Genomic DNA, 14,260 nt, shown 5'->3' on the forward strand with positions numbered 1-14,260 from the left:
CGCCATTCGACGGCCAACACCGCGGTTCCTGGTGTGTCCGCTGTGCCGTGCGTGTGATCATTGCTTGTACATCCCTCTGGCAGTGTCCGGAGCAAGTATGGTGGGTCTGACACACCGGTGTAAATGTGTTCTTCTTTCCATTTCCAGGAGTGTATTTCCCTCTGACAGACCCGAAGTCTGCCCTGTTTGTTGTACCACAGTTCCGATTCCGTGCTTTATTATTGCCAGGATGCGAGTGTCATAAACGTACTTTTTTTCAAATTTATGGGGATAATCGTCATGCGGAGAATGTAACGAAGGTGAAGTAATGCCATCCGGGTCAAGTCAGTTTTGCGGGAGATATCTGCTCTCTCGTTATCTTTCCCAAATTGGATTGTCCGAGATAAATGGATTCATTTACTATTACATGCTTGTCGATACAGACCGTAATACTGGCTGGACTCATGACATCGGTATTTTCAGACCTGCAGTTTGGGAAGCTTCTTTCAGTTTTCGAGTTGGCATTTCCTTTCTGTTGCTGCTAAAGAAGATATCAGCTGCAAAGCAAAGACGTTTGAGACGTTTCCCATCTGTGCTGATACCTTTCTTTCCCAAGATATACACTTTTCACGTGAATATTTCGTCCATAAGGATAGCCGTACCGTAGGTGCAACCACAACGGAGGGGTATCTGTTGAGAGGCCAGACAAATGTGTGGTTCCTGGAGAGGGGCAGCAGCCTTTTCAGTAGTTGCAGGGGAAACAGTCTGGATGATTGACTGATACGGCCTTGTAACGTTAACCAAAACGTCCTTGCTGTGCTGGTACTGCGAACGGCTGAAAGCAAGGGGAAACTACAGCCATAATTTTTCACGAGGGCATGCAGCTTTACTGTATGGTTAAATGATGATGGCGTCCTCTTGGGTAAAATATTCCGGAGGTAAAATAGTCCCACATTCGGATCTACAGACGGGGACTACTCAGGAGGACGTTGTTATCAGGAGAATCGTAGAGGGAGACCAAGAGATGAATACACTAAACAGATTCAGAAGACTGTAGGTTGCAGTAGGTATTGGCAGATGAAGAAGCTTGCACAGAATAGAGTAGCACGGATAGCTGCATCAAACCAGTCTCTGGACTAAAGACCACAACAACAACAAGGAACGGCATTACGAGGGCTGCTACTGTTGATAAATACAAATAAAGTGGATGATGCGTCAGAAACTGCTTTATTCGCACTTTTCAGCTACACATGAGAGTTAGTGTGTATTCATCACAACAAAAGAGTTATGCTGCGCATTATTTGCAGCTGCTTGGGTATCAGTATGTTGGCGGGAGCTGACGGCCGCTGTCACGATGTGTGTGCAGGCCGCCACAAGTGCCGCGAGGAGTGGCCGAGCGCGGACGTGGAGCGCGCCTACAACCTGTTCCTGGACGTGGCGCTGCTGCTGGTGCCGCTGCTGCTGATGGCCGCCGCCTACTCGCTGGTCGTCTCCAAGCTGTGGCGCGGCCTGCGCCGCGAGATCCGCACCACCTCCTCCACGCGTGAGTACCGCCCGTTTCTCAGAAACCTGGAGGTCCGTAGCTGCTCCTACCCGTCGGTTTTTTTTTCTTTAGTGTGATTTCATTCCCCTGCTCCATAGGGGCAGAGGAGGGCTGTCAGTGGCACAATCCACCGCTCTTCAGCCGAGTGACATGACAACTAAAATAAGAATAAAATGGTACATACATAAGGCGATAAAGAAGGGGAACATAAAACAGAGTAAAGGGAGAAAATGGAGGTAAAAATAGACTGACATGGAGACGTTCATGGGGGACAGTTACAAAAGTCACCAGAAAGTTAAAAAACACAGTTGGCGATTCTTAAAGCACAGACAAGACACTGAATGGACATGCACAGGTTAAAAGTCGGCCACAGTATTAAAAACACTCTAGAACAACACACTTAAAACCCACTTGTAGCACACACGGTGAAGAATAAAACTGCCAGGTGGGACCTGCCGAGGGAAACGTCAGGATGGAAAAGGAGGGGAGAGCAAGGGGCAGCAGGGGAAGCGGCGGGATGAAGAGAGTAGGGGCGTCAGCGGGTACACTAAGAGGCAGGAGACACGGGGGGTAGGAGATGAAGAGGGAAGACAGGGCAGGAGGGAGTGCAGTGGCACTGAAAGGGGGCAGAAGAGAGGGAGGGGGAGTAGGAGGGGGAAGCCGCTCAGGAGGAGGGAGGGGGGACAGCCCGTCTGGGCATCATGGCTATCTAGTACTTGTGATGCCCACTGCACGAAGCGGTGACATAAGCTGCGCTGTGTTGACAATCATCCATCTTAAAAAATACATACACGAAAATTGAACTACACTCATGCTCATAAATTAAGGATAATGCTGATATATGGTGAAACACTGTTCTGGTGGGCTGTTTGCGGGTTTAAATCACCCCTGGATATGATCATGCCATGCATTTGACCTGCGGCCGTCGCGCGGTGGCTCTGGCAGCAGTCCACATACGCAGAGATGTGTTGGTGCATGTCAGAGTACGGTACAGCGAGCAAGCGTACAGACGTTGTCAGGCGTGCTAATGGTGAGTGTGTGTTGAAAATGACTCAAAAAACACATATTGCTGACGTTATGAGGGCCTCCGTGCGCCACAATGTGTGGTCTTAAGATTATGACAACGATTCCAGCAGACAGGAAACGTGTCCAGGCGCTACAGTACGGGACGTCCACAGTGAACAACACCACAACAAGGTTGATATCTCACCATCAGTGCCCGCAGACGGCCACGGAGAACTGCAGGTAGCCTTGCTCGGGGCCTTACCGCAGCCACTCGAGCAGTTGTCTCCAGACACACAGTCTACAGACTACTGAACAGAGATGGTTTATTCGCCCGGATACCTGCAAGGTGCTTTTCCACTGACCCCTGGTCACAGGAGAGCTCGTAAAGCCTGGTGTCAAGAACACAGTACATGGTCATCGGAACAGTAGTCCCAGGTTATGTTCACGGACGAGCCCAGGTATCGTCTGAACAGTGATTCTCGCCGGGTTTTCATCTGGCGTGAACCAGGAACGAGATACCGACCACTTAATGTCCTTGAAAGGGACCTGTATGGAGGTCATGGTTTGATGCTGTGGGGTGGCATTATGACTGGTGCACATACACCCCTGCATGTCTTTGACAGAGGAACTGTAACAGGTCAGGTGTATCGGGACGTCATTTTGCACCAGTATGTCCGCCTTTTCAGGGGTGCAGTGGGTCCCACCTTCCTCCTGATGGATGATAATGCACGGCCCCACCGAGCTGCCATAGTGGAGGAGTACCTTGAAACAGAAGATATCAGGCGAGTGGAGTGGGTTGCCTGTTCTCCAGACCTGAACCCCATCGAGCACGTCTGGAATGCTCTCAGTCGCCGTATCGCTGCATATCTTCAAACCCCTACGACACTTCAGCAGCTCCGACAGACACTGATGCAAGAATGGGAGGCTATACCCCAGCAGCTGCTCGACCACCTGATCCAGAGTATGCCAACCCATTGTGCGGCCTGTTTGCGTGTGCATGGTGATCATACCCCATATTGTTGTCGGGGTACATGCGCAGGAAACAGTAGCGTTTTGTAGCACAAGTGTTTCGGGACGGTTTTCTCAACTTATCACCAAAACCGTGGATTTCCAGATCTGTGTCGTGTGTGTTCCCTATGTGCCTATGCTATTAGCGCCAGTTTTGTGTAGTGCCACGCTGTGTGGCACCACATTCTGCAATTATCCTTAATTTATGAGCATGAGTGTAGAATTATTAATTGGGTGTTTTAACCTAATTTCAGCAGTCAGTTCTCCAGCTCGTATGCAATAAAATAGTAGGACACTGAGACATTACTCAGGTAGAAACAATCAATGTGTACCCAATTGCTAATGGACTACGCTATCATGATGCACTGTTAAAGGAAATAAACAGTCTGCCACCTTGTAATTCTGAGGGAGGTTCATACAAAGCAGTCAAGCACATTAATGAGAAGAGTGCATAAGGTGTCGTATGGGATATGCTAATGTCAAATTCAGTTTATTCTATATGAAACTTGTTTTCCTAGAAAATTATCCAGAAGATCCATTAAAAAACCGCAGGTAAGTCATGGGTAACTAAGGGAATTAAAATCTCGTGTAAGAGGAAGAGGGAAATTTGTCTAAAGTCAAAATCCGACATTACACATTGCATACTTCAAAAAGTACTGTAATATTTCTAGGAAAGGCATTAAAATGTTCAGAAGTATACATGTCCTGACAACAATAAATAATGCAGATAATAAAATTAGAACTATATGCGAAACTGTGAAATGGGAGACAGGACAGTCAGTGTACAGGATACCATGGCAATTAAGATAAACGACAATCTTGTGATTGATAATTCACAAGTTGCAAGTACTTTTAACGATCACTTTCTAAGCGAAGCAGCAAATATAGGATTAATATATAGTTCACTTGAAGAAGGAGGAGAATATATTTAAAATATTACACAAAACTGTAAGCAAATAGCAGTTGCACCAACATCCTTTACTGAAATTAAAACAATTCAAAAAATTATAAAAAACAAAATTTCATGTGCGATTGATGGAATTTCAAACAGAACTCTGAAAAGTTGTTCCAACTTAATAAATAACGTCCTTTGTGATATATGCAATGTATCACTGGCACCGGTTTTTTTAGACAGCTTAAAATATGCAGTTGTTACGCTACTTTAAAAAAGGGTTGCAAGACAGCCATAAACAACTATCGTCCGGTTTCCTAACTGACATTTTCCTCAAATATTCGAAAAAGTAATGTACTCAAGAGTAATCGCACACTCAAATGGAAACAGTATACTCGGCATATCACATTTCGGATTCCAGAAGAGATGCTCAACTGCAAGCGCTATTAATACATTCATCCATCAAATAGTACGAGCCTTAAATAATAATACATCGGCAATTGTCATTTTTTGTGAACTTTTCGAGCTGTTTGATTGCGTCGATAATGTTATTCTCTTAAAAAAAGTTAATTTTGATGGAATTCATGGTTTTGCACACAGCTGGTTCGAATAATAGTTAACAAACACAATAGAAAAGGTTGTGCTGAATAAGTGACACAGTGTCGGAAAGGTAGAAAATTTTAGTAGCTGGAGGATAAAATACACACACACACACACACACACACACACACACACACACACAGAGAGAGAGAGAGAGAGAGAGAGAGAGAGAGAGAGTTTCACAGGATTCAATTTTGGGGCCACCCCTATTCTTTACGTAAGTATATATATATTTCGAAAATTTAGGTTGAGTCTATTTCCAGAGAACCACTTAATAATTCTTGAGAAAATATAATTTACCAATTTACTTAACATTCAAAAAGCAAAATTTGTACTTTTTGCAAGCAATAAATGCCATTAGAGAGAAACCTACAGAATAGTTGGTAATTGATATTTTCCCAAGAATTATTAAGAGGTTCTCTGGAAATAAACTCATCCTAAATTTTTCGAAAAACACACTACATTCAGTTCTGTACAACAAATAGAATAATACAAACCCTTTATGTAGTACATGAGCAGGAGTCAATAAATAGGGTAGATGCTACAAATTTTTATTTGTATATAGTGATGAAAACTTGAACTGGAAGAAGTGTATTACTGAGCTTCGCAAGCAATTAAGTTCAGCTTCTTTTGTTCTTCGTATAATTCCCAATCTTCGAATCACATTTATCAACTTCCTGGCATATTTTTGAATATTTCCATTCAGTAATATCTTAATGGAATAATTTTCTGTGGTAACTCATCACTTAGAAAGAAAGTATTGACTGCATGAATGCCAGGTGTAAGAATAATATATGCTGTTCACCCACAGACATCATGTAGGCACCTGCTCAAGGAGCTAGAAATTCTAACTGCGCTGTCAAAATAAATATATTCGTTGATGATATTGGTCATAAACAATCCATCACAGTTTCAGAACAACAGTGATGTCTGTATGTACACCACTAGAGGAAAAAATTGTATTTACTACCCACTGTTAAATGTCCTTGGTTCAGAAAGGAGTTCAGCAACCAGCAACAAATTTTTTTGTTTTCACCCAATAACGTAAAATGTCTGACATGTAATGAAGCAAGTTTTAAATCAAATTTAAAGTCATTTCTCCTGGAGAACTTCTTCTATCCCACTGTCGAATATCTCCTTGAAATCTGGTAACCAGTAAAAATGTTAATAAACTAATAAATTAAGTCTAGTTGCATGAGAAGGACTGAAAATAATAGTTTATTCATTAATGTTAATGCTAATCATGTGCACATATCCCATGAACTGACCCTTTCCACATAACTTGCATAAAAGCATCGCTGAAACGATTTACAGAACATATAAGTAACTAACCAGCTAACTAATTCTGTTGTTTTGTTGATAAAAAAGAGAGCCGCTCCCGTCAGTAGAGTGTAACCTCTGCCAGTACTGTGGATTTACTACCTTGTAGTCGCGGGTTTGATCACATTTGCAGGGCCATGGCTTCCTTTTATTTTTGAGGACGTTTTAGATACACTATCTGATCAAAAGTATTTGGACATGTGTTAGTGGACATCCACATAAAATGTGTCGACCCTTCGCCTTTATGACTGCTTGGACACTGCTAGGGGCATTTTCAGTATGGTGTCCGAAAGTCTGCGGAGGAATCGCAGTCATTCTTCCTGGCCTGTCATCAGATAGCTGCGTAATTCTGTCTTAGAGAAATATGGTACCGATGTGTAAAATTGTGTAAGCAAATACCATATTAACTAGGGCTCCTTGTGCTTGCCACACGCATGGTACACAAAGTAGGCGTACCCCCATGAGGGGTAATATAATTATACCCTCAGATGTTACAGATTAAAACTGCGGAATGAGCTGTATCGCCGAAAACTTTGACTGTATCATTGTAGTTCAAAAATATTTCTTAAAAATGTTCAAAGTACAAAAATTAATCACTCAAATGCGTGTCCTGTAGCTCTAAACTATGCTTCTTACTGTAAGATAAATTCTGTCGTTGGCTAACGGTAAAAATATATCAAGTTCGTAGTTATCGTCGTTCATAAGCCAAGTTCTCCAGAAGTCAATATACTTACCTTGTCATTTACAAAAGTAAAGTGCTATGCGTAAAAATGTTGCAGTTATTACGTTCATTGCCGTGACATTGAAAATACTATACTGTAACGTATTGTGGTGTTACGAAAAATACCTGTCGCATTTAGCTATCCCACAAAGGTCATAACTTAAACATGTTTTACTTTCCAGAAGGATGTAGAAAAACTGTGCAGACCTGAAACAGATACAGCCTGAAAGCAATAATAAAAATTGTGTCACTCCTAAGTGGCGTCGTATAATCGTGTAGCTGTCAAACCAAATACTGTGATCCCCTAGAAAGTACTTTAAATACAAAATGTCTTTTCAAGTACACCAAAAGATTGTAGTAAAACCTCATTATCGGTATATGTTCCAAGTATGTAAACCTTATAGTCGTTGCGCAATCATGCAAGTAACAAGCAAAACTGTACACACAATACAACTGTGTCGTCTGTTCCCTATAAAAGTGGACTCGTAAAACTACTGTCGTAACTACTGTTCTTGATCAGATAGTTAACTTCAAAACATCGCTGCATGTTAACGTGTGACAAAGCGTAATAGTAACGTGAAGTGGAAAGTTTTATAACAACGACTAAGACAGAAAGCAAATTATTTCTCAATAAACGGTTTTCACATGAGAAATGTGATGTAATCTTTTTTTTTTTCTTTCTCTAATAGTTAGTCAGGAGGTAAGCAATAAGAAAACTGATAAAGCCAAGCCTGTGGATGTATATCATTGCTAGAATTCTTGAATGTTCTAAATTTACGACCTTGCCGACTCGTTTCAAGATCTCACCATGCATTATTGCCGTGTGACTTTTGTGTATTTGTAAATCGCTCTTCACGTGTCGGAACGTGAGTATCCTTTGAAATGTGTAGTTCTTGTGCCAACTGATCTTCTACTTCCCGCATTTCTCTTTTATGTTGCGTATTAATTTGATTCTGATTTTGATTGACTTTTCTAATTTCCTTGTACTTTTCTGTGTACGGGTCATGTACAGTCATGCTCAAAAGTATCCGAACGACCTGAAGGGCATTTCGCCTGATTCGCATGCAACCCACATAACGCAGCTGTCTAGCAGGTCCTCTAATCGCTCCTTGGTACAGTCGTTTGACTATTGAAAATGGTTCCAACAAGTCACCACTAAAAAACACTGCTCTGTATCGCAATAAATCAAGATGTAAGGTAATACCACGATACTAGAAATATCAGGGAACACCTTATCACAGACAAGACAGTGCTTAAGGCTTGAAGGCTCACATTTATTGAAATAAATGATATACCGGAAATGTTACCACTCTCATTATTACGTCAGATAGGTAATGCACGTAGTAAGTTCGTCGTATTCATGATTTCCTATTCAAAGTAACATACTGTACTTGTTATTTAACACAAAATGACATTAAAAATTTAAGTTATTCACGAGCAGCTAGTTGACAATATGTATGAACTTCAAATGACACGACGAACCGTCTCGTTCTGCATATGGATTCAAACCCAGGTCATGAAGACTAAGATTTTGTGACTGACGGAAACTAACAGTCATTCTTGACTAGGCACACAGACAGTGATATGCCTCGCATTTAGACAGTATCAGTTAGCAAATATCAACTTTAAATTACATAATGTAAACATTTTTAACGGACGCGAATTCCTACCCAGTATCTATTGTCCCTGTTAACGAACTACGAGAGACGTTAAATATTGCTTCTTCACAAGTAACTTACTTGCAATGCCGGGAGGTAAAGCTTTTTGTTGGACAGGGATTCGAACCCAGAACCTAATCTGATTGTTATCGAAGCACAATCAAGTGTGACATGTCGGATTTTCTCGGCAGTAGCTAGATGTTTTAACTGCAATGACGAAACGAAACATTAATTTTTTCCTTCCCAGGACTCCAACTCGGCACCTATCGCTGATATATTGTAGAGAAAACGAACGTTAAATATGGTTTTGTTACACCAGCAGCGACATGTGAGCATTTCTGAACTAGAAATAATATGACGAAGAGTTCAGTGCTGACTGGGAATCGAACTCTATACATATCGTTGTTGACTACACACAGAGACACGTCAGCTACCGAATTTTCTCCACCAGCAGCTCGGAATAACATCCTGGAACTTACTGTGATCTCTCAAATAGTTCTGTGTCTCACTGGGAGTCAAAAACCTCAGATATCGTTGGTGTTGACAACGAATGAAAGTGCATAAAAATCAAAATTATTATCCACCAGCAGATAGGTGTTCTCATGCAAGAGCTTGATTATACATAATGGAAACTTATGTGCCAGACCAGGATTCGAACGCATTCATGCGCAATATGTGGAGATGTTGAGGAATCTGCAGTTTTGAACAAACAACATATTGTAGTCGAGCTGTATTGTCACGAAGGGATCAAATTCCGCGTTAAGGGCGGTCTGAGTTACTTTCCCAGTTCAGAACCAATTTTATCGACGTACAGAAGCTCAAATAAAAGATGGAATATGTGTCCTGTGATCCTACATAGCGTTTGTTTCATCACTAGAAATAAATGACTAGTATAAGGAAGGTTACTGGTGATAGAGTTCCCACATTTCACCACTCCTGACTTTATTGTAGTTCAACCTAACGTCTACTTGGTAGAGAAGGAATTTGATGTTTAATGTGAATTTCAGACCACAATGCGATTGTACCTTCTTCACTTGGCGTAGCCAGAAGAGAATAGAATCTGACCCTCCCTATTAAAAATCATCGGCAGAAGTTAGAATCGAACTCAGCCCATCGCCATAGGAACCTATCATCAATCCCACAGACCACCAAATCCTTTTCTCTGAGACTCATTTTTCTATCATAACACCATTGCGGCACACTCGATGAGAATACTGACACAGAGGCTCCCTGTAGTGGTTTGCAGAATGTTCAGTACATTCATTTACTTGGTTGACCGAATCGCCATGAACTAGCTGCCTCGGCTATCCAGTGCATACATTCCATTCTATTTTGTAATCACCGAAATAAAATCACGTAACTGCCACCTACACATAACTGCCAACAGTGTAGGATGCAGAAATTTAAATTGGAAGTGTTCCTTCCCACTTGAGTTAGTCTATTGGGCTATTTGTTTGTTGAAAACTTCGTGCAGTGCAAAAGAAAAGCTGTAACTGTCTGTCTGTCAAAAGTCTAGATCCGGCCATATGCATTATCTCACAGCACTTTGGAATGTGGAAGTTGTGGAGGACCTCATCTTTACTTCATGAGATGCCGTAGCTACATGACAGCTTGTAGCGTAATGGTAAGTTTGGCGTACTGTAGATAAGTCGGCGTGAGTTGTATTACATTCGCTGCTGCATCTTTAGAAAACGCAATTCTGCTGTCTGCTGTAGTTATCAATTTAATGGTACTTTGAACATAAGTCCCTTCACTTTTCAACCTAAAATAGTCCCATGTGGAAAAGGGTTAACGTTCTGAGACATTTTGTTCTTTTCGGGTTTAATAGATGGCCAGGCAGCGGATGCTCCTCGAAGCTTTTGTATTATGTGTGGGGAGACCGCATCGTGCCAAAATAGTCAGAAAAGTATTTTCTACATTAGCTGTCGTCTGGTAGTAGCATTTTATTCTTCTTCAAACCTTGTTTGACAGCTTTAACTCAGAACAAGTTTTCTACATGCATGTAATCTATAAACTGCATTTGCATTGTCAGACTGATATAGATAACATCAGAGAATTCGCTTATATCGTTGATGATTAATTTCTCTCTCATGTTTAGTATTGTTTTAACAACACTAAAAGAAACCTTACGAAAATTGTGCACTGTATTATAAGAAATGAAATAAAACTACCCACGATAACCTTACGACGAAAGTCTGTTTTAATAAAACTGAGTATCTGTACACAAGCATGTCTTTATCAGCACGAATTAGTAAAATACTACTCACTTAGATTTCGATGGGGTCTGTGTTTAACTGGTATGCTGTGTCATACTCAACAGGTATGCAAATGTGGCATTTCATGAATGAAGTTACGTATTCCTAGAAACCCAAAATTTGCTTGTCAGCAACGGAAGAGGCGTTACCTGTTGTGTAGCATTGTAAGTTTTTCACCATTTCACTATGAGATGAAAGTATTTTCTTGCGATTTCCTTATCAATGTTTGTTCTGACTGCTTGTAGCTCTTTCACAGAGGGGAAAAAAACGTTGCAGTCTGCGAGATTGCAACCGCGAAACATAATAGACGCTTTTTCACAGGTCAGCACGTACCCACACAGCTGGCGAAGGTGTATGTGTTGTGCTTTCCAGTTACGAGGCCAATAGTCGCTAGAACTCGTAAAACGCTAATTAAAGGACGAGATTAGTTGCGATTTCCACGTGCAACGACTTTCCTGGGCTGAAAACCGTAAATTTACAGTCTTTTCTTACACCTCAAGCGATAATAACTCAGATTATTTTCATGGAAATGACACGAAAAATCAAGTGATCTTTGAGGCTTAATTCCGTGCACACCAGGAAGTAACTTGTCGATCACAGAGTTGCCAAATATACCTTGCCTTGTTGCCAAATTACCAGCAGGAAGAAGACGAACCGATGTGATCCTACAGCGGGCTGGGAACTGACCATAGCTGGCGTCTCAAAGACGCGGCTGCTACGGCTTGGAATACGTAATGCGTCTGATTCGCATTTCTGTAACTAGGTTTAGGGACTGGAGCCTAGCTACTAATAATACTCAAAACTGACTGCAAACTGAGCAACATAAATAACTCTCATAGTTGTTTTTATATTTATTTCGTAACTGTACTCAAAACTAAGAAACTCATTCACGGACGTTTTCGTGTCTCGCCGATAGTCGAGCACACTAAACAAATAAAAATAAAAAAGAATGTATGTGTGTGTGGGTATGTGAGTGTGTGTGAGAGAGAGAGAGAGAGATAGAGAGAGAGAGAAGAGAGAGAGAGAGAGAGAGAGACAGAGAGAGATAAAAATAAAAAAGAATGAGAGAGAAGGTAATAAATTGTTGAAAAGAAATTGAATACCGGTATGTAAAGAAATCTTTGATTAAAATGACACCTTCCACATCATTACGAAATGTCGTATTCATGATCTATGGAACAAATATTAATCTAATGTAATCTAATCATATCATATTGCTGACTAGCCGTGAAGAGTCGTGAATTACCGAAATTTCCGCCAATATCAGTAACCAAATCTAAACTTGAAAATAAAAGACGACAGTTTTTGTAATAAACCGGGACTCTTATCAAAACGCTTTCATCCCTGTTGACTAACCACGAAAGATGTCTGATATACCTCCATTCAGAAGTAACGAAGTGTGTATGCATTTAAAGATGAAGCGCATGATGTGAAGTTCTGTTACGGAGATACGAACCCAACACGTAATAGGATTTTTAACTAAGTAAAATCAAATGTTACTTATCGGTATTTCTTACCAGCTGCTAGGTGCTTGAATCTAAAATGAGAATACAAATGTTTGTGCCTGAGCGACGATCGAACCGCACTCCTATCGTTCTTCTTTATCATCCACGAATATAGCTTAAGTATCAATTGCTTACTCACCAACAGTAAGATGTGTGCATGTTGCCCAGAAATTGCAGTCTTGGAAAAAGGAGCGAAATGATTGAACTATACTGTTCCGAGAGATTCAGATCCTCGAAAGAGAAGATGCAAATTCGAATCGCAGTCCAGCACCAAATTTTTCAACGGCTCTAGCTCAAAAAAAGTATTAGTAAAATAGGAGCCCTGTTCCTTTAAATGGTTATCCGTTGAACAAAAAAAAGTTTTTTTTTCTAATCTAAGTAAGTTTACTGCCGACAGTATTTCTGTTTACCATGACCGCCGCCTATGTCATTTCCCAAAGTAAACCGGCTTTGTCCATTTGGAAATGAAAGAACGTGATGTTTAATGGAGATTCTGGATTATAACGTCTTTCTCTTGGGGTTACCAGAGGTAAAATAAATCTGTTAGAGCCTATTAAAAGTAAATGCCTGAACCCACGCATTGCACTTGTGATAGTTCGTTCCACCAGACCATTGTGGCCACATTTCCCAACCCCAGGAGTGTGATGTAACGGATGATGTGCTAAGCTTACAAAATTAGTCACGGTAGAAAACATGCGAGCCTATTAAGTGGTTAAGTAGAAGCAAGCTTCTGAAGGGAAGATTATGCTATTCTCACTTCAGCAGGATGTAAAGACTCTTCTAGGCATCATAGCCTCCATTAGAAACCATTTTAAAATTTTCACTAATTCAGGAAATTTCTTAGTTCGAGAAAATCTACTGTGAAGTGTGAAGTTACCGGATAATTCGATTATTACCGTCATTATTACTATCATTTTCTTCATACCTCTGCTGGAACCCATGTGCTTGAAGATCATTTAAGGCCTTTTGGTGATTATAGAAGTAGTTGACCAAGAACAGGTTCTTTCCCTGTTTACGGAATCCTTTTCATGTTGCCGGCCGCGGTGGCTGTGCGGTTCTAGGCGCTCCAGTCCGGAACCGCGCTGCTGCAACGGTCGCAGGTTCGAATCCTGCCTCGGGCATGGGTGTGTGTGATGTCCTTAGGTTAGTTAGGTTTAAGTAGTTCTCAGTTCTAGGGGACTAATGACCACAGCAGTTGAGTCCCATAGTGCTCAGAGCCATTTGAACCTTTTCATGTCAATATCAAACATCAGCAAATACTTGTAGATTACATTAAAACTAAAGTAATTGATGAAGACGTTACTTGATAACGAAAACACGCTGCTTTTCATCTCTTACTAGCGGCCATAAATGGCTGTCCATTACTGCCAAACCAAAAGCCAAGTGATCTTACTGCCTTCCGATATACGTTGCTGTCATTTCTTCCATATGATTTGGTCGACGTGACATGTTTCAAGTTGTATACAACAGAGTATGTTTTAGAAAATCAATTGTTTTCCTTTGCAATAAACAGAAAGATTTTCATTCTAAGCTATCCAAGTTCAAAATTTTCGCAATATTAGTTCAAATTTAATATTAGCTTCTATAATGTAGGAAAGTATTTCACAGTTGCAAACCCACATCCGACTCATTGTCCTTACACTTAGCCGCTGACCATATATCCTAGCTCAGAGTGACACCAGTTTAAGTAACCTAATGTAGCGAAGACTGTTTGCCAGTGCTCTTTCTCACCGAAAAGTATGCAATTCACTCATTGGGCTTCATAAGTACACTG

The 14,260-nt window shown here is 41.0% G+C and overlaps 1 protein-coding gene across 1 annotated transcript in view; it reads left to right on the top strand.

Moving 5' to 3' along the window:
* Nucleotides 1-14,260, top strand: part of LOC126175495 (cholecystokinin receptor-like) — a 1,200,755-nt gene that overhangs the window by 750,763 nt on the left and 435,732 nt on the right. The window contains exon 5 of the mRNA XM_049922316.1: nt 1,346-1,522. Within this exon, the coding sequence (XP_049778273.1) occupies nt 1,346-1,522 (177 nt within the window). The remainder of the gene's footprint in view (nt 1-1,345; nt 1,523-14,260) is intronic.

Source organism: Schistocerca cancellata, chromosome 3, assembly GCF_023864275.1.
Source record: "Schistocerca cancellata isolate TAMUIC-IGC-003103 chromosome 3, iqSchCanc2.1, whole genome shotgun sequence".
Classification (NCBI taxonomy): Eukaryota; Metazoa; Arthropoda; class Insecta; order Orthoptera; family Acrididae; genus Schistocerca; species Schistocerca cancellata.